The sequence below is a fragment of the Neolamprologus multifasciatus genome, chromosome 14 (genome assembly GCF_963576455.1).
Source record: "Neolamprologus multifasciatus chromosome 14, fNeoMul1.2, whole genome shotgun sequence".
NCBI classification, from domain to species: domain Eukaryota; kingdom Metazoa; phylum Chordata; class Actinopteri; order Cichliformes; family Cichlidae; genus Neolamprologus; species Neolamprologus multifasciatus.
The window spans coordinates 24,165,849-24,192,523 of NC_140452.1; the positions used below are offsets into that span (position 1 = coordinate 24,165,849).

Below are 26,675 nucleotides of genomic sequence, written 5' to 3' on the forward strand. Positions count from 1 at the left end.
CTCCATCTTGGGTCCGACTCCTGCCTGCCACACAGCGTTCCTGACAGAGACTCCCTGTCTAATTTTAAGATTAGACTTAAAACTTTCCTTTTTCATCAACCATACAGTTAGGGCTTGATGCTGTTATATTTAGATCAATGCATGGAAGTCATGATGGTGATCACTCCAGTTTGGGGCTTTTTGATCAAACTCTTATATTGTCTGATACACAATTCTGTGCTAATTTAATAATGTGATAAAAAACTGAAATCTCTACATATTCTTAATGTTGACAATGACAACATGACAATCATGAGACAAACCTTTGCACATGTGTATTTGAGGTAAAACATCTAAGACCAATAAAAGACTTACAAAACAGAGAAGTTACCTATGCCTCGTTCTTTGATATACATAAATAATTTAATTATGCTTTCTATTTAGGAAAAAAATAAATCTCATGCTCATGTGTTGGTTCTCATATTCTAAGGCCTCAACCCTCTGCTGTCTGTAAGACTTGTTCTTCATAAAGTTGAGAAGGACAAAGACACAAAAATAGGTTCCCTGTTGAACAGAATTTTATTCAGTTTTGTGACTTATGTAATACTGTCAGCCTTTTTTAATAACATGTTTAATTAATTATTAATGTAATTGTCACTCAAATGGCTTTTGTATAAAAGTGATTAATATTTAGGTTCCAGCAGTTAAAATATTTTTGTTTGTAAATTGCTGTTTTCTCTTGTTTATGATATGCGTTTATCTTTCCAGAACAATTTTTGTTGCCCCGCTATTATCGCGAGGTTTTAAGAAGATTATAAGAAGCTGTGAGGCCTGCGGTTCATCCACTAGCTGTAGAAGGTATTTGTTATAATTGTGTTGTAATAGTCTGCAAATTTGTAATATATGGTGTTCAAATTACTTTTTATGTTAATTTTGAACGCACAAGACTATAAGATTATTTGTCTAGAACGTCCGAAGGCGGCCACGAGGTAATATTTTCTTAAAGCACACGTATTACTTTCAACTAAATAAATAGCCTAAATCTTTTGTGTTTTATGTTTGTAGTTTTCACGGTGTTCAATAAGTAAAAGAAGCCGTGCCTGTGATTCTGTTTCGGAGTTGCAGTGAAAACTCGCCCCAGCCTGCGCCAGTGAGAAGCTCATTAAGAAGAGCAGTGAGTGACGGTGCAGTGGTGCGACACAAGAGGTCACCATCACACAAGCTCACCGCTCACAAGCAGCCAAGCACAATAGCAACAACATTATATAACTGGAGTAAATTGGAAATTAACAAAGGGCAGTGTTAAAAGTACAGTAAGAGTGGTTTAAATCCACAGTGAATTTCTATAACACATCTGTCAAAGGTTACTTAATTTCTACTGTACTTTAAAGTGATGCTTTGTAGTTTATGAAAGTGTTTTGTGTGTTTGCTTAAGGTAAAACTACATGTGAAGTTTACAAAGTTCTTCAAGTTAAAGTTCACATATATTAAGAATGAAAGTCGTTATAGCTAAAGTATATAGTAACAGTAATCCCAAAGTAATACTCAAGTTACATATAATAAGTTATAATAAATTTAAAGAAGTATTTTGAAATCAAAACTTAGTGCATTGACTGACATTTAACTAGACTCACAAGATGGCTGACAATGATCATGAAGAGCAATATGCTGTACCACTTACTGCTTACTGCTGAGCAGATTACAGAACTATATATAATATAACTTCCGGCACCACTCCGAGCTGGCAGCCAGCATCAGCAGCTCCGACCTGACGAGTCCTTTTTTCTCTTTAATATATGCTTCTTTGTTGTTCTTGTGTTTCTTGTTTTTGTTTTTCTATTGTGGACTGCTGTCCCCCACAATGGAGCTCAGAATTTTATGGACAATCGTGTTCTTTATTACATTTTTTACGGCATCTGTGTCTGGAGAGCACGTGGAGGTCCAACCTCCCATTGTTTAGAGCAGGGATCGGCTTTTAGCCCTCTGGGCCTCCGCTGCCCTGCCTACCACCGAGCAAGCCAACATCCCCCGCGAGGTGAGGAGGAAGAGACGCGGTACTCTGGCCGGGATCGGGCGTCGCAGTAAAGTTAGGAGGTACTGGCCAGCAATTCCATCTATTATTATGGGGAATGTGAGATCTCTCCCCAATAAAGTAGACGAACTGGCGACTCTTACCCGACATCAGAGGAGCTACAGGGAGTGCAGCCTGATGTGCTTCACAGAGTCGTGGCTAACTCCGGACTCACACGTAGCCATGGATGGTTTTCATCAGATCCGGGCCGACAGAACAACGGAGAGTGGAAAGAAGAGAGGAGGGGGTCTGGCTGTGTTTGTGAACGATAGATGGTGTAACTCGGGCATTTATCTATCAAAGAGACACTATGCTGTAAGGACATTGAGCTGCTAGAGAGTAGTGCGAGAGTTTACACACGTGATTATGATAGCTGTGTATGTCCCGCCCTCTGCTAACGCTGCACCAGCATCGTCCCTGGGGAAAGTACCACAGCTGTGGAAGACATCCTGTGTGGTATCGGTACCAAAGACCTCCCATCCCAAGGACCTCAGCAGCTACAGGCCGGTAGCCCTGACATCACATCTGATGAAGACCCTCGAGAGGTTGGTTCTAAACCATCTGCACCCCCTGGTGAGGTCTTCATTGGATCCGCTGCAGTTTGCTTACTAGCCTGGCATTGGGGTGGAGGACGCCATCATCTACCTCCTGCACCGAGCTCTGACTCACCTGGAGAAGCCTGGAAGCACTATTAGGATCATGTCCTTTGATTTCTCCAGTGCTTTCAACACCATCCAGCCACGACTTCTGAGAGACAAGTTGGAGCTATCGGGAGTGGACCACCACATGTCCAAGTGGATACTGGACTACCTCACAGAACGGCCTCAGTATGTGAGGACAAAGGGCTGTGTCTCTGAAATGCTGGTCTGCAGTAGGGGGGCCCCACAGGGAACTGTGCTGGCACCGTTCCTCTTCACCCTCTACACTGCAGACTTCTCCATCAACTCCCCACGCTGCCACCTACAGAAGTTCTCTGACGACTCTGCCATAGTCAGCCTCATCACAGGTGAGGACGACTCAGAGTACAGACAGTGGACTCTGGACTTTGTAGACTGGTGTCAGCAGAACCACCTGCTGATCAACTCTGGGAAAACCAAGGAGTTGGTGGTGGACTTCCGGAGACGCAGACTCACCACACTGACACCGGTGAACATCCAGGGAGTGGACATTGAGATAGTGGACTCTTATAGGTACCTGGGTTTTCACCTGGAAAATAAACTGGACTCGAGCCACAACACTGACGCCCTTTACAGGAAGGGTCAGAGCAGACTCTACCTGCTGAGGCGGCTGAGGTCATTTGGAGTACAGGGAGTGCTTTTATAGACCTTCTATGACTCTGTGGTGGCATCTGTCATTTTTTACAGTGTTGTATGTTGGAGCAGCAGTTTATCGGCAGCTGAGAGGAAGAGGTTGGATAAACTCACCAGGAAGGCCAGCTCTGTTCTGGGATGCACCCTGGACCCAGTGCAGGTGGTGGGAGACAGAAGGACTCTGGCCAAAATAACATCTCTGATGGACAGACCTTCCCACCCCATGCATGTAAATGTTGCTGAACTGCAGAGCTCCTTCAGTGACAGACTGCTGCATGCTCGATGCATGAAGGAGCGTTTCCACGGGTCCTTCCTCCCTGCAGCTGTCAGACTGTACAATCAGAACTGCTCCCAACAATCATAGATGTTTACATCTGCACTGTAACTGCAATAATTTAATCAACCGATTCGCACTACAACCTGGGTTTGCCTCTTATCTGTAGTTAACTTTATTTAATTTAATTATTGTACACTACTCTGTTTATAGTAACCATTGTCCTTGATGTAAATATGTAAGAAAAAATTGTGTATGTTTCTGTTCTGTGTCCTGTGTACTGTTTGTTTGTATATGTGTCTTTCTGGCTGCTGTTACAACCAAATTTCCCCTTGTGGGACAATTAAAGGATTATTCTTCTATTCTAACTACAGACTGATTGTAAAAGTGAAAGAGTAAGAACACTGAAAAGGGTAAAGAGATCAAGAGGAGAAACTTTCAGAGCGCGAATTGAATGAGGTGATTAACAACATAATGTCACTTGCAGAGATGTACAAACCATTTATGAACAAATACGCCAAAGGACACGCTGGAGAGATTATATCTCTCGGCTGGCCTGGGAATGCCTTGGTGTTCCCCCGGATAAGCTAGAGGAGGTGGCTGGGGAGAGGGTGGTCTGGGCTTTTCTGCTTAGGATGCTGCCCCCTGCGACCCAGCCCCGGATAAAGCGGAAGAAGATGGATGGATGGATACACCAAATACAAACTGCAGATTCAGACGCAAAGCGCAAGTAGATGTATGTACTTCACTTTCCTCATTCATTGTTAAAAGAGCTGAAAAACAGCTACAAGGAGACTTTGCAGATAGTGATTAAGAGCCATGGCCAGATGTTGGGTCGTGCTTCGGATCTCAAAGTACCAAATCAAGGTCAAAATCAAGAAGGTCTAAAAGTGGTTCAGGTCAAACTGATGACCCTCTAAAGTTAAAAGTCTGGCAGTTGTCATTTGAAACCATAATTGAAAGAAAAAACATTTCAAAGAATGAAAGACTATTATCTCAGGAAGTAACTCGGTAGACCCACAAAGAGAGCGGTTGAAGGATTTCTCCTAGTGGGCAGAGATGAAGCATACAACTCAGCTTGGGAAGTGCTGGAAAAGCTATTTGGAGATCTTTTCACTACAGAAAATGCTTTAGAGACAAACTTCACAGTTAGCCTTAAATAAGCTCCAAGGATGGAAGTGAGTTGAGAAAGTTTGCTGACTGTGCAGCTGTGATGCCACAAATAAAATCATTAGAGGTTCTTAATGACTGTATGGAAATTCAGAAACTCTTGTTGGTTGACGACAAGATGGAAACGCACAGCTATGAAAATTTGTAATGAATTTTCCATCAGCTAGCCATATGGGAGGTATCTGGGAACGCCAAATTCAGACAGTATGAAGCATACTAACAACAATGCTAGACAATTCCTCAAATAGGCTTGATACAACTAGTCTAAGAACACTCCTTTACGAGACAATGGCATCATTAACAGCAGACCGTTAAGTGTGGAGTATCTTAATGATCCTTCGGATCCAAAATCATTAACTCCTAATTACATATTAACGATGAAATCTTCAGTCATTTTCCCCCCTCCAGGACGGTTTTGCTGGGAGGATTTGTATTTGAGCAAAAGGTGGAAAAAAGTACAATTTCTAGCAAATGAGTTTTGTCCACTTCTAATAGCTAAAGTAGGGGTGAAGAACACCAGGCCCTTAGGCCAGTGTCCTGCAGGTTTTAGATATCACCCTGGGTCAACACACCTGAATCAAACGATTAGTTCACTACCAGGCCGCTGGAGAACTTCAAGATATGTTGAGCCATAATTTAGCCATATAAATCAGACCTGCAGGACACCAGCCCTTGAGGGGCCCCACACCTGAGCTTAAGTGTGACTTTTAATTGTCACATGCTTCAGTGCATCAAAAGTAAGCTGTACCAACTGATTAAAACCAACCTTTTTTTGTCCCAGTCCAGCCATGCTCAAAGAGAGTCAGATAGATCATCCTGTTAATATAAGTTTTTAATGTTGTAAAACTTTAACATTGGCATGTATGAGGATTGACTCACTTTGAAGCCTTTGAAGCCACTACATGATTTTTTATTTAGCCGTAAAGTTTGCTGCTTGGTGAATTCCTACTGAGACGCAACTCCCCAAATATGGTCACATTTGGCTTATGTTCATATGGGAACACCTGAAATGCCAAACTAAGTGCTTTAGAACTATAGTCCACAAACAGACTGGTGATGCTTCTGTTGCTGTGTCAATCGTTTGTGCAGCCTATTGTCTGTTACATATCATAAATGTTGTTTATTGTATGTTGACTTGCATTTAACTCACATCACTCTTGTGTTAACCGTACAAAAAGCCTTACAAAGCAGTTGACATGATTAAACTGAACAGGCTGAAAGCTGAACAATAAAAAGTCCAGTCAAGAAATTGATTTTAAAAATAATCTTTACAAAATGACTCTCAAATAGTGTTCTCTCATTTCATAGTATGAATGCAGTGCAGAGTAACCTTGAACACTGGGTGATAAGAAAACAAGGACAAAACTGAAAAGGTGTTCTCTCGATGTGGGATATGTGTTTTGAAATACAAATAGATAGATCAAAACTAATCACAGATCTCATCAGAGAAATCCAAAGGTAAATATAGCAACACTGATAATAATTCATAGTAGCAGGTTGAACTAGACTTTAGGAGCTCTTATACACTCTGCAAAAAAAAAAAAAAAAAAAAATCCACGTTAATCTGTTACTGTAAAAAGTCTTTCGCTTTCTTCTTCTTTGAGACAAAAGAGTTGAAACAAAAACATTAGACATAATTTACTGGCACATTTATCACAAGGAAGTGCATGACTCAGTTGTAGTTTGGTATGTGGTGTTTTAGTATAAAAGTACCTGAGCGGGAGGATTATCCACATACCATCTGACAACATGAAGGTCCTGCTGCTTACGCTGCTCTTCGTGCTGCTGTGTAGCACCCAAGGTGAGGCCATGTCATTCTAGCTTATATTCCATTTTAACCCTCCTCTTGTGTTAGCTTTCTGTTATCATCTCTTATGTTAACAGGTCAGTTTTGACCCGTGAATTAAATCAGTTATAAAATACACTAAAAACAATAAGTGATCATCCAATTTGTTTCTCATCTCTTGGTTATCATGTTAGGCTTCCTTATCCATGAAAATGTTGGTTTTAATGCTTTTGGTGTGGGCCTGTGGGTCTTTTTTTGTCACTATACCACTCGATTTCAATTGAAAAAAATTGTAAAATTGACCTCAAGAGAATCATATTAATAAATAAAAGGTTTTTGTGTTACCTGACTATTACTGAGGGGTATAGGACACATCTCTTAAATAAATCTGTTTTATTGATTTTTTTCATTTTAAGATTAATTACTAAAATGACATCTATGGTGTTACGGGTCAATTCTGACCCATAGATATTTACATCAAGAAAAGACAAAAAAAATTGTTGTTTTTTAGCAGTAGACCTTTAATATAAACTGAAAAAAAGAAAAAGTCCACTCCTCCTTTCTTTTGGTTATAGTCGTGGGTAATTGTGGGCTTTTTATCACTTCCCAATGATACAGCTACATCTTTGTGAAGTTTCCTTTGTGAAGTTCTTGTCCGAGGTCATATCTGGTAAAAAATAAAATAAAATATTACAGCTGATATTGTGATCCTGCAGTCCAGTGGTCATATCGAGGACCACACATTTTCATTGTTTCTTCTCAGGGGTGCCACTCACAGCTTTGACTGTGAAAATCTGTACATTCCAGCCATAGTTGGTTTTTGCATCACAGGCTTCCCAGATTTTTCTGCCGTATTTTCCTGGCTTACTGGGTATGTATTGCCGGTAGGGGCATTTTCCTCGAAAAGTGGACAAGACGTTCATCCACTGTTACCTCTGGCCCTGGGATGAACATCAGGGGAAGAAGCTGCACCCATCTCTCCCAGACATCCCTGATGGGAGCAAGCTTGTCAGACCTCGGTCTGGTCTCTCTGTTGTCAAATCTGAGGACTCCTGAATCAAAATGATATCAAATGTGTGAAGTGACATCGTTGCCCAGAAAATGATCAGATGTGTCTGTGTCTTCTGGATGATAGTCCACATTATCTTCCTCCTAGAAACCTGCCCATCTGAATCTTTATGCTGCTCTGTGTCCTCTCCTTCATTTTCACCAAAAATATGATGCAGAACTTGGCTCACTGTGAATCTTCTTCTCATTTTTGTATGCTGCAAATTGTAAATGTGCACTCTGGAAGTCAAATGGCCACTCAAATGAGTGAATTCTTGACATGTCCCGTCTTTATTTTGTTTTGTTTTTGTGCAGGTATACTGCAAAAAACACACAAAATAAGAATCCCCTAAAGCTCATATGATTAGGAGAGGAGCTTGCTGTCAATGTTTTAGCTGACAGTGCACTTATGATTTCAATTTTGGCTTTAATTATTGCTTTATACTCATAATATTATACCTGGGTCGAAACCGACCCTAACAACACAAAGGTCATAATTTCAACTAGGGCATTTTATAATTTAGTGAAAATATATATTTTTTGTTTTATTTTGTAGAAATAGAGGTTCCTGACAAAGTCAAAAAGCCTTGATACAATAAACAAATGTTTGTGATTTTTTTTATGCATTTGAAATTTAAAATGGGTCGGTGCCGACCCTAACACGAGAGGAAGGTTAAAAGCAAACTTCTGATTGGGCTAGAAAATAGGTTTGATCTGAGGGAATCATTTGATTACACCTGGACTTCCTGACTGAGATGAAGGCTGTTGTCTTAGTATTGTAACATGTTTTGATGGATTTTGTCCTTTTTTTAATTAGTGCTCACTCTCAATTGCTACATCTGTGTGGATGAAAATGACACAAGCTGTAAGACAAAGACAGTTTGTCCACTGTCAGCGCAGTACTGTAAAACCACCCAGAAAGGTGCGTAGGATTTGTTTTCTACTTTCATTTTGTTTGTTCTCATGTTCATGATCTAATATGTGCGCTCTTATATCTTGTAAAATAATACAATTCCAACAATGGTGTGATTTTGAGATGGTTTAGTGATTGTATTTTTTTTTTCTTTTTAAACAGGTGACAGAATTTCTCGATCATGTGAGGAGTTCTGTGCTGAGGACTATTTCACAACCTGTTGCAGAGAGGATTTGTGCTAGGCCTGAAGCACCCCTCCCGTCACTTTCACTTTCTGTTTAATCAAATACAATGAAAAAAATGAAATTACATTAATCTGAATGCAATGTCATTTGTTTATTTACCCAAACAGAATCTATCAAAATCACGCACACTTGATTAGAGTTTGACTTGCTCTCATTCATTATGATCCCAAATACATGACTGGTGATTACGGTCATGGATTTTCTTGTATTTTTTTGTTTTTCTTAATGAATAGATGCGGGAAGCAGGGCGAAACACACCCACACCCTCTTAATCCTTTCCTGAGTGACTTAGTGGGTCAGAGCAATAAGCAATGCTATGTGGGTCACTGTCTATCTCCACTGTAATAAAAGTTGGACTATTTTTTTTAAACTGCTAAAAAAAAACATTAAAAGTTGTTCTCTTAATCAATTTGTTTCAGCTGTCTTTTCTTACAGGGCACAAGTGTCTTGCCTGTTTCACACATTAAAATCTTCATACATTTTCACACGCCCACAACCCCCATGTGGCCACTGTAAGACTCCCTCACTGGTTTCATTTGGGTGAGGTGAAACTGAGCTGATAACCACGGACCATAAAACGAACATCTCTTTTTAATGGTTCAACATGAGGTCTATAATGATTCGATGCTCAAATGATTTAAGATTTTTCATTTAATCTTTTTTTTACATGCATGTAAACACAGTCAGATCTGTGGTTGGCACAGGTCACTCGCCTAGCAGCATTCACGCATCCTGCTTTGTTCTCAGATATGTCACACCTGTTGGTGTTAAGAACCCACAGTATGCAACAGGCCAGACTTGTTCTCAGAAACAATGCACTGCTGCACTGTGCATTGTTTTGTTGATGGAGAGATAAAAATACCGCAGAACTGTATACAGACTAGAAGGCCATTTTAAAGAGGCTCATTAAATCATGGGAGGTTGGCTGAAGTCAGCCACGAAGTGATTATGTGGTTCATTTAGGACTTGTGCCACATTAAAAACCATTATTGCGCTTACCTTGCTGTGCAAAAGGCATAACCACCACAACATCTGACACTAGAAGACAACAGTGACATGACTAATCGAAATGAGCTGAAAGGCAGCAAAATACATTTCAGCATCACATCGTTTTCTTTGAAGTACTTCTTTTATTTTCATGTTTGTGAAAATATAGGTCATAGTTTTTAATCTCTCCAGCTGTTTTCTGCTCTGCATTAGAGGAGCTCAGACAGTATGATTTGTGGATTAAAAGAGCACCAGCTTCACACTTCATGTGTTACAAGTTAGTGCACTTTGAACCACTCCAGAGGGATGATTGATTAGTCTCTAATCAATTAGGTAACAAAAAACAAGAAGAAGAAATGCACTGGATGCAAAATAACCTTAAATTTTTTGTGCCTCGCCACAATCTGATATGTAAAAACTTTCCTACATTTATTGTGGTTTGTCAAAAAGTTACTTTAAATATTTCAAAGCTGTGGAAAAATACTTGCCTGCAACTGTTGCCCACACAGGAAAGAGCTGTTACTGAGCACGTGAGAAATTGTGTGCAGCGCGCTCAGTGTAGTGTTTGTTTTATTGTCTAAAAACCTGCCTGAGAGCATGGTTGTCACAGATGAACAGTCTCCTTTCAAGTGCATTTTTTCCACACATTACATTCCCTTTTGCTATGCTGTCTTTAAATTCCTAACTTGTTAAGCCAAGCACAGATATACACATTGTTTTACCTCACTACATTTATTACCTTCAAGTTCAGATTTTAACACATACAATGCACATGTATTTAAATGATCACCCCATAACTGTGAAAAATAAACTGCAACTTCAAAACTACTCCAACTGCTACATTAAAGCACAGCTTACATATACTTAAAGCCCATATAGTTGCCATCACATCCATGACAGCATACCGTAAGTAGTATTTGATGTAACTTTATGTAAACAATCTGTTTATAGGCCTGTGTAATTTGACTAGTATAAAGATGCAGGTGGTTAATTGGCTAGTACATTTGGTTTCAATTTTGTATTAGTGCTAACTGATTACAGCGTTACAGCTGTAGATGTAAAACTTACATTAAATTTCCTCTGATGTAAGGAGGAACACATCTTAGCACTTAAAGCTATAGATGATGATGACAGAAAGTAAAGAAATTCCACTACTTACCTTGCATCATGGCAGAGATTAATGCCTTAGTTTGCATAATGACAATAAAAAGTCTTGAATCTGGGTTTTTGTGTGTTACCTCAGAATCACAGGATATGTTTATTTTTTTTTTTTAAATATATGTTTTAAAGATTACCCTGGCAGGTCCAGATGTTTATTCTTGCACTCCGTTAATCAGCTCAGTGTGCCCAGATTTAAACCATGACCTTTATGATCAGTCCTATCTATACAATGTGCACCACTGGAGTAAAGTGGATATAAGAAAATCACTTTTCCAATAAAACGCATAAAAACGCTGCTTATACATTCATGTATTATTGATCTCAAAAACTAATGTCATCTCTAGTCAATTATTCTTAATGGAATGAATAATTTTACCTTGAACCAGTGATCCTCATAATTATTGCTTAATATTTATGATTGATAATATTATTGAGGCAAAATACTTTTTAGTCTTAAGTCTTCATAAGTTACCTTTAATGAGGAAATTTACCTGTAAATTTTTGTTTTTGTAATTAGGTCAGAATAAATAAATAACATGGCTGCTCGCTGCTTCCCTACTGGGAAAAAAAAAGAGAAAAGAATCAAAACAAAGACAGAGTCTGCTGATCCACCAATAGTGGGCTTGTTGTCAAGAGTGAATCCTGCTTTAGCTGCTAGAGTAATGGTGGGCCATCTATTGGATTAGTGGAGGGATTTCACTGTGGTATTAATCTGAGAAGACAGCAGGCGACCGAGGCTGGCCTCAGACTGAGCTGTTGTGTCTTTCAGCCTCTGGCTTTCACTCGGCTCGCTGTTTGTCCTCCATCTGACGCACCAAAGCAAACTGAACCCGAGACTTCGCAGCCAACATGAACCTTTTCTGCTTTTCTCTGGTAAGATGCATGCATTTGTCTTCTTTACAGAACAGTCTGTGTGTGAGTCGCAGAGTAAAAGAGAAACTTGAGTTGCAAATCTGAGGTTAGCCACAAGAAATATATCGTGAAGATCAATAAATAACACACTATGCATACCTAAATGTGTGGGAAGCTACAGAGTGTCTATCTAGGTTTTTAATCGCAGTTTTCCTACAAATAAGCAAAACATGATGCTAAAGCGCGGCACTAATCTAATGAGAATGCTTGCTGCTACGTCTTCTCAGTAAATAGATCATTGATAACCTGCTGCAGAAAGTTTGATCATTAGACAAGTCCCGACATTGTCTTCTTATCTTCCTTTGTCTGAAAACTTTAAGCTTTGTTTACCATAATGTTTTAAGCAACATTTCACAGCAGTTCTTTTATTACAGTAGGTATTTTGAAGCCCTGGTTTATGTATTACTGTCTAATTTCTTTATGCCTACAAGTGCTGTTAAACGTGTTTATTAATGAAGCCACAAAAGTTAAGATAAGAAGCAGGAATACACATGTGTGCACAATATACACATGGGTACCTCAGATGCTCCTGCAGCTGTCATGCTGCACATGGGGATGTGACATGTGGGTTGGATACTTTAAACTTGTCTCTGCACAGATGTTGGGGATGTTTACAAATGATCAGACTGATTCATCATTGCCTAGAATCTCTAACGGATGTCGCACCTTTTAACCACTCTGCTCAAATAACACATACAGCAAGTTTTCGTGCTGCCCGTTAACCCAGGTAGAAATCTAGAAAAGAGAAAAAACAAACACAAAAAAGCAGCAGCATCTCAAAATACACACTTGTTCCCCTGCAAATACAGGAACTTACACTTCATTTGAAAGCTTTTTTGTTTAAACCATTTTGCACTACATCTTACATTTAACAGACCTGTTATTGGCCCGCAGTCATATGAGTCAGGGATTGATTTTCTAAAAGATGGAGGACTCCAGTTCTGTCTCAGACCACTCATTAAGAATGTTGTGGTTTGGTTTAACCAGGAATGGTTGAGTAGAGAAAGAATACAAAATCAATACTATCGCTATCTTTTATCATGTACACCGATGAGACGTCACAGTACAGTCAAGATGAGCTGACGAGAGAAATTGGTTATGCGTTCCTAGAAGGAATCCCAACGAATCAAACAAAATTTAATCCACGCTGAAATCAGTTCTGTCAAAATTCCCTCATCCATGGTTGACAAGCAAATTTAAAGGAGCTTTGGAGCAGCATTAGTGACATTTCCCTGCAGTCATATCAAATCCTCATAACTAGAATTTTCATATTTTGCATCTGATTACAATTAAATGCAGATTTATGTGCTGGAAACATGGATGGAAACAGATGAATTTCATATCCGGCTGCCAAACTGCAGCCCTCTAACAACTGTGTGTCTTTTTGTCTGTCCACTGGGCATCAGGAGGGATCTATGGACAGCCTGTACGAGGCGGTGCAGAGCTCCAGTGACGGCCCACCGCAGTCTGTCCCAAGCCGCTCCTCCAGCCGCTCGTGCAGCCGCTCCTGCAGCCCGGCAGTCTTGCTGGATGATGGCACAAAGTGGCGAGGCTCTGGAAGATCTATATCCATGGTGTGTGTCATGAAAATCTCGTACATTGAAGCACGTTATACAGACTGTCAGCGGTGCGGGCTTGTGAACAATCATGACCAGATTGTATGGGGTCACGGCCTTGAGGAGCTGTGACATGTAACCAGATTGAACCTAAAAAAAATAAAGCTGATTATTAAATGATGAGCAGAACCAGTCGACAGCTGCCTCTGAGGCGAGACCAAATGTTCAATTTCAGTGAATCTCTACATGAATCAGCTGGAGGATTTTGTTGAATGTGGCAAGTTGCTCATTTAGTACAGACAGCCTTAATGCTTTGTTTTCTTTCAGGAAATGCCTCAGATGCAGAGAGCCAACTCGAACAAGAAGAAAAGAAGGTGAGCTCAGACGTAAATTACTCAAGAATGTTAAGATCATCCTATATGCCCCACATTACATTGCTTTAAGCTCGAAGCTCAATCTGCTCTATCTCCACATATTATGTATGTCACTCCGCTTCGAACGGACAGGAAAATTGTATTAAAAACATCAAGTAATCCTGGAAGGAATTAAGGCTTCTGTTCGTCTAGTGCGTGCTGTGGCCTTATTTCTCTTTCTTTTGTTGGTCGAGAGTGCAGAAAGCATAAAGCTGCCCTGCCAGTGACAGAGCTTTCCCATTGAGTAATAATATGGCTTGAAAGGCTCCCTGTTTATTTTCGCTGTGGGTTAATACTGTAAATCCTTCCTGCAGCAGAGCAAAATAAATTGGAATGCTGCGCTTAAAGAAGAGGGATTGACGGTCCGTAAGACACAATAGGAACCAAAAAAATCTATATATTGTTCAGCTTTGTTGGCAGAGAACTGTATTTTGAGAAGAAGGACCCTTCACACTGTTGGGCCAGCAGAAGGCAGATTACGGCTTTGGGCTAGCTGGACTAAGCGGATTCAAGGTCAACACCTTTTACTCCTTTGGCCTTTCTTTGGACAACGTACAACTTTGTTGACGCTGTAAACACATAGAAAGATTTAACACAGTGGACATCTGCACAGCATGAGTCTGCAGTCTTGTGGTCATGTTTTAAAGCTCATGTTTTGTGGTTTATGTGCTCTATAGTTGCCTTTTTGAAGTCCCAGGCTCTTTACTTTGTTGTGAAGAAAATAATAATATCTAATTTGTTTTAAATAAAAATAATAATCCAACATAATGAAATATTTCTTTGCTATTTTACTTTTAGAACACATATATCCAAATCTGCATCAGATAATGAAACACTAGGTGAGTATAACAATTTCTAAACTTCACTTTTTATTAGTGCTAAAGTGTAACTTGTGCATAATGACTGTTTACAACATGTGTTACAGCCCTGACTCCCTTTCACAAACCCTGAGGTAGACTGCGATGAAATAAATGTGTATTTTGGAAGCTTCTAATATTATTTATATTCAAACTTCCAGCGAGCTACCAGGCTTTATGTCCGTGTCTCATAATGCTGATAATGATTTTACTATCAGTGGCTTCCATTCACCCCAACCTTTCACTTTAAAACCTCCAATGCTCGTCTCTCTCCACGGCAGACACTCCCGGCTGTAATACTGCAGTGTGGCAGCATGCCAGGAGCAGAGAAGATTTAGTTCACATCACCAACAATCACAATGAAGGTAAGCAGGAAATAAAGAGGCTAAGCTCATCTAAAGTTTATGCCAGCACTCATCTGGAGTCCCAGCAGGACGCTCAAAGGCAGGGTGGGGATTTCGAACCCAATTCAGCATTAAAAACCTACACCCCAGACTATCGGACACTGTGATCTTAAATGGGCGGGACCATTGAAATTTGCTTTTCTGTTAGCATAAAGTAATTTATCAGCCCATTTAATCTAAACCCTGGGATGTCTTAATATAAGAAGAAGAACTGCAATTTTAGCAAACTGTCTCAATTTGTCTACATGAAAAAGAAATGCTGATGCAGTAAATGGAAAAAATGCTGTCAGCACAACTCTCTGTGTTCGGGTTTTAAGACAATTAATGAATACAAATACAGAAAAGATTCTGGATGCTCATTGTCCAGACTGTTAATGGAAATACCCAGTTCTTTTTGCAGAGTTTCTATAGTAGATCATTCAATTGTTTACCTATTACTTAGTTACTTTGTTGTAGTATGAACAGCAGTGGAGGGAGGTCTATATCAGCAGGACAAGCTGTAAAATGTAGTGAAATTCCAAAGATGTCCAGTGGGACAGATTGGAGTCATTTTAGGGCCTGATTTTGGTCCCCAGGCCTTATGTTTAACATTGGTCAACAATCTGCAATAATGTCGAAAACAACAAGTGAGAGAATGTTTAATTTGATTCTAAGAGTTGCTAATCATTTAAGCAAATTCCTTAAAAAGTCCTCGGGTGTACACATTGTGTTGTTGCAGAGATGCGAAAGACGAAACACAGGACAGAAACCAGAGGTGGGAAAGGAAGTCATCATTCTGGCACCAAGAAAAAGGAGAAACAGACCTCAAGCCAGGTTAGAAGAGTAGTTTCACTTTTAGACTGTTTCACTCAAAACCCTCTCTGCAGACATGTTTCAGTCATGCAATGCATTCAGATCTTTGTGGGTACCACAGCGGTATCAGTTTGGTTTTAGGTTTTAAGACCATTTTGCAACTTCATTTGGTTGGCTGGTTTTAATGCCTACTCTGAAGTTTATTGCTCCCAAAAGGCCAATAAATCTGTACCAGCATCATGTTTGAGCACCTTCAACACACCACAGCAGAGCATTTAACAGCACCGACACCACCACCTGATGTGACTTCCTGAGAGCTACCGCTGGCCCAAATGGCACAATCTTTTAGCACAAATGCTGATTGGGTTTTAATACAGTGCAGATGGTTCAAAGAGGGGTGCACCTCTCTGTGTAATCTCTGGACCACATGGCAGAGAGGGATGTGAAAACTCTGTGTGTGCGTGTGTGTGTGTTTAGAAAGGTTTAAAGGCCTCATGCCAGGTTTCTCAGTGGCCAATCTACCTATTTCCATCATAGTTAAATGAAAACAAAGCATAGCTTGCCAAAACCGGTTCAGCAGCATTTTTCCCTTCCTCAAAACACATTATGACAACACTGACATTGTCACATGATCGCTGAGCACATATCTGCAAAGACTTATAATGTTTACAAATCTTGCAATCCTGTTATCCTTTGTTAGTTGAATCTCATTACTATTAATGGTAATGAGATTTTCCTCACCCATTCAACTCTGCCTGTTTGTAGTAGTCCTGCACAGCTCTCCCCTCTAACAGAGAGCAGGCACCCTCCCTATCTGTCTCCTCACAGATCTAAACTGGAAGTCAGCGGACCGGCTGAAAGAATCTAAACTTAACCCGCTAAATTTTCCATTGCTCTCATCGAGCCCGTTAAACACTCCCTGCCATGTCATAGAAGGTCCCACACAATGAATCAATATTAAGGGGTGTGGGATATTAGAGGTTCTGGAATGAAAGTGTTTAAATGGTGAGTGTGTGTGCATTTGTTTATCTTTTCAGAGTGTCCATTCCAATGGAGTGGCGACAGAGTCCAAAGCAGCTGTCAGGAGAAACCCCAAAAACAGCAAGAAAGCAGGCGGGAAAAGTGGGAAAGAAGGGACAAAGAAAACAAACAGCTCCAGAGGTAGGAGCTTTCACCAACATTAACCATCATTTCAAACTCTTGGTTGCACCTTTATTCATAATGGTTAACACAGCAGTCAGCTGTTTAATATTTTACACCGGACACAACCCCAAATGGCTTTGTGTCTCCTTCTAGAATCAAACCAGGTATCTTTAGCTCGTTACGCAAACGTGTAAACCACTATAGTATATTTTATACAAAAGAATTAATGTCTAGTAATCATCAGTAAATTTAAAATGTATTCACGGTACAAATTACATGTCGGAAGATTGGTGGTTCAATCCATGTCTGCATGCTATCCTTGAGCAAGACAGGCTACTGAACCCTGAGCTGCTCAGGATGCATTCATTGCAGTGTGAGTGTGTGTGAATGAGTAAATGAGGCAAGCGCACACTAAATGACAACTTTAACATTTAATATATTGTTTTATGCATTGACATCATAGCTGATAAAAGTAATACTTGCATTATGATGATGTGAAAACATCTAACGCTTCGTGTATCTCTTAATCATAACCAAAGGTTTTTGTGGTTTTGTAGAACCGGTTTCATTCTTGCGGCTGTTTTCATTCCCAGAGGGTCAACTTTAACTGTTTAGTCAAAGTCACCGATAGCGCACAGGACATCCTTTAGTGTCGCCACTGTGACCTGTTGTAACAATAGTGACGTTGCTCCTAACTTGTTGCAATTTAAACCAAACCACAGTCTCTTCCTGAACCTATTTAAAACACTAGTGAATAAAATTCAGTTTTTCAGCATTTACTCTAACCTACACCTACACCCCGCTGCCTTAAAACAAAGATCAGAAACATTGCTTACAACTTTACAATAGTAAAAGAGTTTTTTTTTTTTAAATGATATTGTTATTTTTAAAATGTATTAACTGCTTTGTAACTATTTTTGGTTATCCTTATTCATGATGTGTTCCCAGCAAGCTATCTTGCCTTTGTCCTTCCTGACGTTTCTAGAATATCTATGACTCAGTTATGACTAAGAAAGATTTTGGCTCAAAATAGCAGAACAGCTACAGTTATGTGGCAACTCCAGTTTATGCCCTTTAAAAAAGTAATCAACTTTAAATTCTACTTCTGCTTTTAAGAGTTGCAGCACCTTCAAATTACGTGTCTGTGGCGTCCTCACACCTCTCAGAGGGCCACAGGATGTGAGGGTTACAAAAGCCAAGGACATACTACGCATACTCTGACCATACTGTTTGGCCAACCTCCTGTTTCCTCCTTCTCTCTTTTCGGTACTGCTTCGACATGTAAAGTGATCCTCACAATGAACTGTCTCATTTGACTAAGTCATTTCCAGTTCAGTTTAACTCTGATGAGGGTTAAACAGCAAATCATTGCATCATCTAAGTTAAATAAAGTTACACCTGAGTCTGATCCCAGTTTGAGAATGGTGAGACTTGTTGACTTTAAGTCACTTTCTTTCTTGTCCCCTCTCTCAGTGTGCTCCCCACCTGGCATGATGAGCCCACAGATGGGACACCAGTTTCCCGAAGTGCCGTACAGATCAGACAGGAGGCCCTACCCGGGTAAATTCTCCACCCTCCCCTCTCAGGAGAACACAACCCCGGGCCGATGCACTGACATGGCCAGCCTTCCCGGTGGAGCGACGCCCACCCACCACCAGCGGTGGAGTAACCCTGCTGACAGCAGTCTAGCCTGGGGGACCGTACAGCACACCTGCCGCAGGCCTCTAACAGAGTATCGCGTCTACTCCCATGACTTCATCACGGCGCACGTGAAGGAGTGGGAAGGAAGACAGGAGCACCGGCAGGTAGTGGCCCAGGATGGTTGCTTGAAGCAGGACTGTAAACCTGAGATTCCCCCAAGGGTGCCGCGATCTATCACTGATGTGGACCTGTCAGAACCAAATGTAAGTTTCATGCTGATTGCCACACAGTACTGAGACTGATTTTGCACAAAGAGCAGTGAACTTAAAATGGCAACAGTTTTTCAAGGTACTCAGCAGATTGGTTGTCCCGAGAGAACTTCCTCTGAGGGTTTCAGCTGCCTTTCGACCCAGGCTGACTGGATGACGCTGAGATGAGGGTTTTGTGGTGGACATGTGATCTGCTGTAGGATTCCTATTTGTCTTGTCACTCAAGATAGTTGTCTGTGGTTTGTCAAATGCAGTCAAATGCATTTAGGACCAATTAGGTGCCTTGCTGATGACATTTTGTGGCCTATGAGAATTAATTCTGGTCACTATGTCAGTGCTATTGACATGTCCCCAGCCTCCTCGCTTGCAGAACATTTTGCATTTTCTTTAAAAACGTCTCCTACAGATGCTAATATTGGTTGAACATTGAGATGTAGGTGTGGAAATTGATAACTTTGTGGATTTTCCTCATTGCGTAGCTCATTGCTAACATCACGCAACGGAGTGCACATTTGCACGCACATGACATCTCTCAAAGCTTTAGACTCTAAGCAATACTCGGTGAGCACGTGTGGCGTGTGAGCCATGTGTTGCGCAAAAACAGTTGTCAAAGCCCAGGATGACTAGGGAGAAAATTGTCTGACGAAAACAACCATCCAGTGCAGAGATTACAAAATCCCCATGGATCCGTGGTGTCATTCGTTCTTAGAGTCAGAAAGTCATTTAACAGAGAATAAATCCCCAGAGGACTATAAACAGAGATGGTGCAGGGTGTTAAGACTCTATCTTGTCCTTTTACGAACTTCCCGTGAGATAGTGATAAGAAAAGAAAACAATCAAGTGATGTGGTTTTAATTTAATTTCCTCTGAATTTGCTTATTTCTTGTTTTGTCACTGGGGAAGTTAACATTAGCTCTGCAGAACTAACAGTGCACACAATGCATGTCAGAAAAAACAGTTTTGATCTACTTTTGGCATAAAACTTTATCTCAACAAAATATTTCAATGAAGATAGGGTGGATTTTTTTTTAAATCAGACAGGAAACCCCTAAAGTAAGAAATTTAAAATCTTGATCTAGAACAAAATGAGTTTCTTTTTTGTTGTTGTTGTTGTTGTTGATTGCAAGCAGCAGCATTAGACTGAGGTTTAGGTCTTCAGAATTCCCTTTTCCACAACCGACCGCAGTGTAAACATAGTGGCAAATCCCCAATGTGGCGACATGAGAGAGGCAAGGTGGAATCCTGTGGAGGCTAAAAACTCCCTCACCTTTTCTGATTCAGTGGAAACACTATGAGTGTGTGGGTGTGTTTTTAGATAATAGTTTTGTAACTTTTATCATTTGTCACCGATTTTAGAAAAAGGGTGACTTGTTTTAGTGTATCCAAAAAGACATAAAGTCAAAAAACCCTCAGTTACACACCGAGAGGGGAGGTCGACCGAAAGGTATTTCGACACACCAAAGTTGCCACTTTCAGCTGTTCCTCTGTCATAAATCCACACTTCCTCAAAAGCGTTCTGCCCCACATTAGGAAATGAACTCAGAAGAATAATTACTCCAGCATCATTTACCGCAACAGAGTTCCCCATTGCTGATAAAAGGGGAAATTTGAGGTATATTGAAATAAGAATTGAATTAAAGAGGTTTTGTCTTCTTTTTATTCCTGAACTACATAAAATAGCTTTCACTGTGAAGCTTTTAGCCTCATTGGATAATTGAGCAACCTGAGTTGAGTGGCTAAATGTATGTGATTGTGGCATACTTATGCACAGTTACAGACCAACATGGTGGTGTGGCTCACCATCAGCATCTAAAAGACGAGTAGCAGATACAAGACAGATGTTTGAACAAGCAAATGCCACATTTATAAAACTGAAGTGCCGCTATTCCTGGAAGTGGTTCTAGTTGTTTCGCTGAGCCGGCCACAAAATGCACACATAAGCATTCGTATTTTTCCCCTTTCAGAGCTGCACTGAAAGAAACAGTGTGAATTGCCTCACATCCTGTGCGTTCTAAGGAAGTGAGCCAGCCAGCCCATCAGACAGACAATCTGTGTGTCAGTTAACACTTCTCTGTAGAGGAGTACAGCAAAGACAAGAGCAAAGGACTAAGATCCGACTAACACCTTGAAAGAAAAAAAAAAGAAGTTAAAAAATGTTACAGAGGGCCGCATCTAATGTGTCAGACAAAGCAAGGAGCAAACCAAAGGTAGGTGAAAACAATTAAGATCAAAGCTTCAGGGTCCAAATTTTACTTGTGACATCGATTCCGTTACAAATTTGTAGAAGATGAGGCTCAATCTAACATCGGCAACTGCATGAGTGTGCAGACTTTTTATTTAAACAGGGAAAAACTGAATTAAAAACTACAGTCTGCTTGAAGGGGAGCGATGTTTTTGGAGAATATGTCACAATTCATTTTCTAAATGGTGAAGAAAGTCTTTAAAATAAAACCTTGATTTCTGCCAGTGTATTTTCAGTCAGAGAGAGCACTCAGAGCTGCATTAAATCAGCCTGCACAGGGCTGTCTAGGAGTATGGAGCTCATATTTAACCAGGATTTCCAGGGATTATTCATTTATATGATTATTTTTGGTGCTGTGCTGGGGAGATGATGGAGGCTTGGGAGAGATTAGGCTGACTATTAGTTTTATGAAAACCTGGGGGGGGGAACTGAAAGAATTAAAATTGAGCCAGAGCAGCAACGACTTGTCGTGTCACCAGTGCGCTGAGGGTAAACTGGTTTTATCAACGTACTTGTGTATTCGTTTAAGTTTAAAACACAAGCTCTCATTTAGTGTGTACTCAACTTAAAATTGTCGATTTTAAAGGAAGGGGTTTTTTTTCTTTTCTTGTTGGTTTTTGTCTTGTCCTAGATGTTTTAAGACTGTTAAATGAAAAACTGATTATATTTGGCCTGTGAAATCTCGGGTCACAGCACGATTGTGCTATTCAGACGTTGTTTAGCCGTCTTTGTGTGACATCGCTTTTTAATCTTCCCCACAGCGCTCCACAAGCTTTGGCAAATTTGAGGGTCTCAGACATCACTCATCACAGGCCAAACCGAAGGAAAATGGAACCGCTATGGTTTGTAGATGTGCTTGTTTTTCACTTTTGTAACCCTGATGTCAGCAAAATTTACTTCAATAGCAATAATAGTGTAACCGATGCATGAGACTGCCATACTTAATGCAGGTTTTTCACTTATACATTAAAAAGTGGACTGAAAGCGACACATAACATAAAAACATGTTGTCAATACTAAATAGAATTGTAGAATTGTAGAAAAGAAAAAGAGTTTTGTTTTTGTTTGTTTTTATTTTAGGTTTTATTCCTTAATATCCCCGTTTAGTTTGTACTAAACCATGTTTCTTCACGCAGGTCACAGAAGAATGTGAAAGTTCAGACCCAAACAACTCAGCTGGACTCAGGAAGAAGATGAAGGAGATTTCACTGACCATGCGCAGAAAAATGGGCAAAAAACATGCCAAGTCTTTCTCCGAGGAGACGGTGAGTCACTGAATCACTCACACACACTTTTACATCAATTAACCGAGCACTCTGATAAGGTTTTTGACCGTTCGCATACACACATTAATGCTTTAGTTCTCCAGCGCTGTTTTATTCTAAAGAATTTGTGCGCAAGTGATCAAAAAGTCCCTCAGCGTGCAACAAATTCGAGGCCATGGACATCACTTACTGCAAACCTGCTCTGTTTATCACTTTCATCTCCTCTGAAACCACATCCTCAAACTGTGACGCGGTTGTTGGCAATATTTAGATGACTGTTTGCTGTCATCTGCATCGAAAAGTGTCTTCCTGCAGTTTCTGTGTTTTTCTCAAACAGCGATTGAAAGATAAGATGTTTTGATTAGCTTTGGAAATTTCATAGCCTACACCTCCACCTCAACTTTTACAAGGAGTCGTTCGATTAGTCTGCCTAATTGTGCACACTCCGTCTCTGCTTATCTGTTTATGTAACATTGCTGCCATTTAAAACCGTGGGCCTTGTCGTTTTTTGCTTTCCTTCAGGGCGATGACACAGACAAAGAGCCAGATGCAGAGACAGAAAGCAGCCCTCCAGCTGAGAAAAACTCCACACAGACAAGCAACTCCTTGGAGAGTCTTTACAGTGGCCAGAGCTCCTCCAGTAAGTATCTGCTAATAATGCACACCCAGACATAGTGAATAAATGTGTGGTTTTAACCAGTGATACTCTTAGATGAGCAGAAGTGTGTAATCCTCCTGTGCTGTGTTGTGTTTGTGGGTTCAGGTGGTGTGACCAGTGAGTCCAATGGCTCTGTTCAGAGAGACAGTCTGAGGCTGGAGGAGGACGGCTCATATCACGGACAGTTCTGTGGCCGAGCTCGAGTCCACACGGATTTTGTTCCCAGTCCATATGACACGGACTCCCTCAAACTCAAGGTAACCCCCCATGTCCACGCTTTACGTGGACATGGCTGTACTTAGACAGGGAAACATCTGCAGTAACAATGAAGCAGTCTCAACCATCTTTTAATAGATTTTTTTTCCAAGGTTGGTGACATCATCAACATCATCAGTAAGCCTCCAATGGGCATTTGGTCAGGCATGCTCAACAACAAAGTGGGCAACTTCAAGTTCATCTATGTCGACGTTTTGGTGGAGAAAGAGGAAGAAGAGGAGACTCCCAAAATCAGACAGCAGAAGCTGTGCAAAAGACCTCGACCTAAAACACTGCTGGAGTTACTGGAACGCTTGAATCTGGAGGTGAGGACCAGATCTGCTCAGCTGGGATCTTTTGTCTTAGTTTAGGGGACGAATCACAAAGTTTTCAAAGACTTAGTCATGACAGCAAAACATTTAAAGACTTGTGCTTTAGTTTTACAGTCGGTTGCTCTTGTTTTAGGAATATGCTTCTGCACTGATGCTAAATGGCTATGAAACAGTGGAGTCCCTGATGCACCTGCAGGAGAAACATCTTATAGAGCTGAACGTCAAAGACCCAGAGCACAGACAGAAGCTACTCACTGCTGCTGAATACCACTACACAGAAGGTCAGAAACACACCGAGCAATCATTGTGACTGGTTCTAATGCTAACAAGTAACAATATGCAGCACTTAGTCAAGGGAGATACTGCTTCATAAGAGTTCACTCCTGAAAAATGAACATTCTGAAAAATAAAAATAAAGATCCTCTCATGAAGGTTTCAGTATTCAGAAGTGGCCTGCACAGACTGGCTCGCAGCAGAGATACAGGAGTCAGCAAATGAGACTAACAATATTTGTTAGCAGGCTAAATCGGTGTTATGTTAAGCCTGAAAGCAACACCACACTGAATGTAAAGCAGCTGTAAATACAATACAGTCTTCACAGAGACTGTATATTAAAGAAGCTAATAGCTACCTCACTTATTGTCAATCACAATTTTATTTAATAGCACATTTTATTATACACAAACTAAATGCTTTTAACATAATAGAATAATACATAAAAACCTAAACCTTTGTTCCCAATCCTACCCTTTATTTCCTGTCTGTAACCCGTCCCAGCAACAATAAAACAAAGAATAAAAATTGTACAATTGGCTCCCGTCTTTTAACCAGCAGTCATAAGAGTTACATTTTCTGAGTAAATAATAACTCTGTGTGTGTGTCTGTACAGACAGCAAAATCTTTGTCCAGTAATTAAATATAAAGTCTTTTAGGCAGCATGTGGAGCTGCTTTATTTGATTATGGTTAAAAGAATTTACTCATTAGCCAATCAGAAGTGAGCATTCAAACAAACAACAAGATAAGGTAAAGACTGTATTAAATAAAAACTCTCTTTTTTAAATTAAGAAAAATATTTTATATTTACCATAAATATTAAATGAATGGAAGTGTAATTCTGTCACTTTATTTCTGTGGGACAATAAAAAAGGGTTCACTCTGTAAATGTGTGGGTGGAAACAGGTAAAGGCTGAGACATTTGTGCCGTAGAGAATAGAAATACATCATGCACACTGTGAAAGGCTTATTGGTGACTTCCTGTTACTCAGATAGAAAGTGCTTAACATGACAGAAGGTGTTCCTGTAATCTGAAGTCTGTAAGCAGTCTGACTGATTATCAGAAATCCCTGCATGAATGAAAGCAAAACTTTCCAAACAATCCAATATGACAGTGGAAAAACATCCACAGGCCTTTTTTGTGGCTTTGTTCATGTTTTACTTTGTGTAATTTAAGCAGATGTGCACAAAGTCAAAGTAAATGTCAGTGTAATTTATTTTTTAGCTCGGCTTGGTTGACAGTGAAACTAAACAGATGGCAGCTGCTGCAGCGTGACCCTGCCAAGCTCACATTAGACACCAGTAATTTAATCAAGCTGAGCTAGATTAGTCGGATTAGCGGCTTCTGTTGGTGAGTTTAAAAAACAATGAGAAAGATCGGTGGAATATTTTTGCAGTTTACAGGAAAAAAAAATAGGTGACATATTTTCTTCTAGAGTTTCCTGGTTCAAATCATATGTATTTGGGTCATGTGACAGCTCACCAGCACATCCTCTGGTCTGACACCAATAAGCAACATTTGCGATAATGCGTCGCTATCATCTCAATAAATCATATTAAAATTAAACGGTGTCACCTTTCCGCATCTAAATATGGATTCAATTCTGCAAAGTAGTACAGATTTAAATATTATGACATTTAATTGAATTCAGTTTGGTTTGTGGCTGCAGGTGATGATGTCAGGGATGCGGAGGAGCTCAAATCTTCCCACAGCCTGCAGGAGGAAGACAGCGACTGTCCCAGAGACTCGGGCTGCTTCATCCCGTCAGAGTGTTCAGACAGCAAGGAGGACACAGAGCCCGTCACAGACGCCGTGGAGTCCTAAAGCACGTGTTTGTCATTTGTATACTTTGATCAGAGTTTAAAAGTTGCACATTTTCTTATGACTTTGATGAAAATGGTTTTAAAAGACTCATTCCATAACTTTCTGAAAATGTCACAATTGTATCCCTTGTTCCAGTGAGGGAACAAGGGATACAATTTGCTTTGTATATGCTAAAGCTTTCTAATGTGGAAGCTTTAGCATATACAAAGAAGAGACAATATTCTAAACTTCATATTATCTTTTCGTCACTTTATCACTATGATAGGTATAGGCATTGAGTTTTGGCGGTAAGTTGCCAAAAATTTTGTCACATTAATGTCATTTGTATTTATTGCATTCTAAATCTTGAATTGTTTTTGCGTGTAAAGCTTTTATTTATCACAGCTGCATCATTTTGACCTTTCTTGTTACGTCTGATCTCTGTTTAACTTTCGGTCTACTTTCCTTTCCTGTGATTTAAAAGCTGTTTGTATATTCAGATCTTGTCTGTAATGCATACTCTACAGATTGACAAGTATACTTTTTTCTGAAAGTGCATTTGAATGAGATTGTGTGTGAGAGAGCCTGTGTGTGAGCATTCCTGTGAAAAGGAGCATTCATTTATTTTCAAAACTTTTTGTAAATAAAACATTTTAAAAATGGAGTTAAATATGTGGTTTGTGTTTATTTAAAGACTCATTTAGTTTGCCTAAGAGTACAGTCTCTGATAGAGCCAAGTCCACAAGTACATCTGTACACACGGATTGCACCTCTACATGAATTTAGCTTAATTAAATTAAGGTCTACTTTTAATACTACTATTGCTAATACTACTACTACTAATAATAATAATATTTAGTTAATAATTAATTTATTATATTTTACTTTTATTTATTCATTTTTGTATCGATTAAC

At 40.0% G+C, this 26,675-nt stretch overlaps 2 protein-coding genes across 4 annotated transcripts; both read left to right on the forward strand.

Moving 5' to 3' along the window:
* The first annotated feature begins 6,488 nt into the window (after nucleotides 1-6,488).
* Nucleotides 6,489-9,200, forward strand: LOC146504116 (lymphocyte antigen 6D). Its single transcript, XM_085184650.1, has 3 exons — nucleotides 6,489-6,605; nucleotides 8,455-8,559; nucleotides 8,713-9,200. Exons 1-3 carry the CDS (start codon nucleotides 6,554-6,556, stop codon nucleotides 8,790-8,792), a joined length of 237 nt encoding a protein of 78 aa, XP_085040776.1. The 5' UTR covers nucleotides 6,489-6,553; the 3' UTR covers nucleotides 8,793-9,200.
* Nucleotides 9,201-11,590: 2,390 nt separating this feature from the next.
* On the forward strand, nucleotides 11,591-26,424 carry samsn1a (SAM domain, SH3 domain and nuclear localisation signals 1a). 3 transcript variants are annotated; one of them, XM_085184640.1, is made up of 15 exons: nucleotides 11,628-11,816; nucleotides 13,262-13,429; nucleotides 13,739-13,785; nucleotides 14,623-14,663; nucleotides 14,963-15,046; nucleotides 15,804-15,898; nucleotides 16,915-17,038; nucleotides 18,494-18,924; nucleotides 21,934-22,014; nucleotides 22,309-22,437; nucleotides 22,960-23,077; nucleotides 23,201-23,352; nucleotides 23,464-23,676; nucleotides 23,816-23,963; nucleotides 25,627-26,424. In XM_085184640.1, exons 1-15 carry the CDS (start codon nucleotides 11,793-11,795, stop codon nucleotides 25,779-25,781), a joined length of 2,010 nt encoding a protein of 669 aa, XP_085040766.1. In that variant the 5' UTR covers nucleotides 11,628-11,792; the 3' UTR covers nucleotides 25,782-26,424. The 3 variants fall into 3 exon arrangements, with proteins under 3 accessions (XP_085040768.1, XP_085040766.1, XP_085040769.1); XM_085184642.1 differs by lacking the exon at nucleotides 25,627-26,424 and having other exon boundaries at nucleotides 11,591-11,816; nucleotides 23,450-23,676; nucleotides 23,816-23,953; XM_085184643.1 differs by lacking the exons at nucleotides 11,628-11,816; nucleotides 13,262-13,429; nucleotides 13,739-13,785; ... (3 more) ...; nucleotides 16,915-17,038; nucleotides 18,494-18,924 and adding an exon at nucleotides 18,932-21,137.
* Nucleotides 26,425-26,675: the final 251 nt, after the last annotated feature.

What these genes read in the sequence shown, in the direction of transcription:
- LOC146504116 (XM_085184650.1), top strand. Translation starts at nt 6,554, where the DNA reads ATGAAGGTCCTGCTGCTTACGCTGCTCTTCGTGCTGCTGTGTAGCACC. An exon ending in GCTGCTGTGTAGCACCCAAG is followed by an intron (nt 6,606 to 8,454) that starts GTGAGGCCATGT and finishes TTTTTTAATTAG; the next exon opens with TGCTCACTCTCAATTGCTAC. An exon ending in CTGTAAAACCACCCAGAAAG is followed by an intron (nt 8,560 to 8,712) that starts GTGCGTAGGATT and finishes CTTTTTAAACAG; the next exon opens with GTGACAGAATTTCTCGATCA.
- samsn1a (XM_085184640.1), top strand. Translation starts at nt 11,793, where the DNA reads ATGAACCTTTTCTGCTTTTCTCTG. An exon ending in TCGAACAAGAAGAAAAGAAG is followed by an intron (nt 13,786 to 14,622) that starts GTGAGCTCAGAC and finishes TTTTACTTTTAG; the next exon opens with AACACATATATCCAAATCTG. An exon ending in AGGAAAATGGAACCGCTATG is followed by an intron (nt 22,015 to 22,308) that starts GTTTGTAGATGT and finishes TTCTTCACGCAG; the next exon opens with GTCACAGAAGAATGTGAAAG.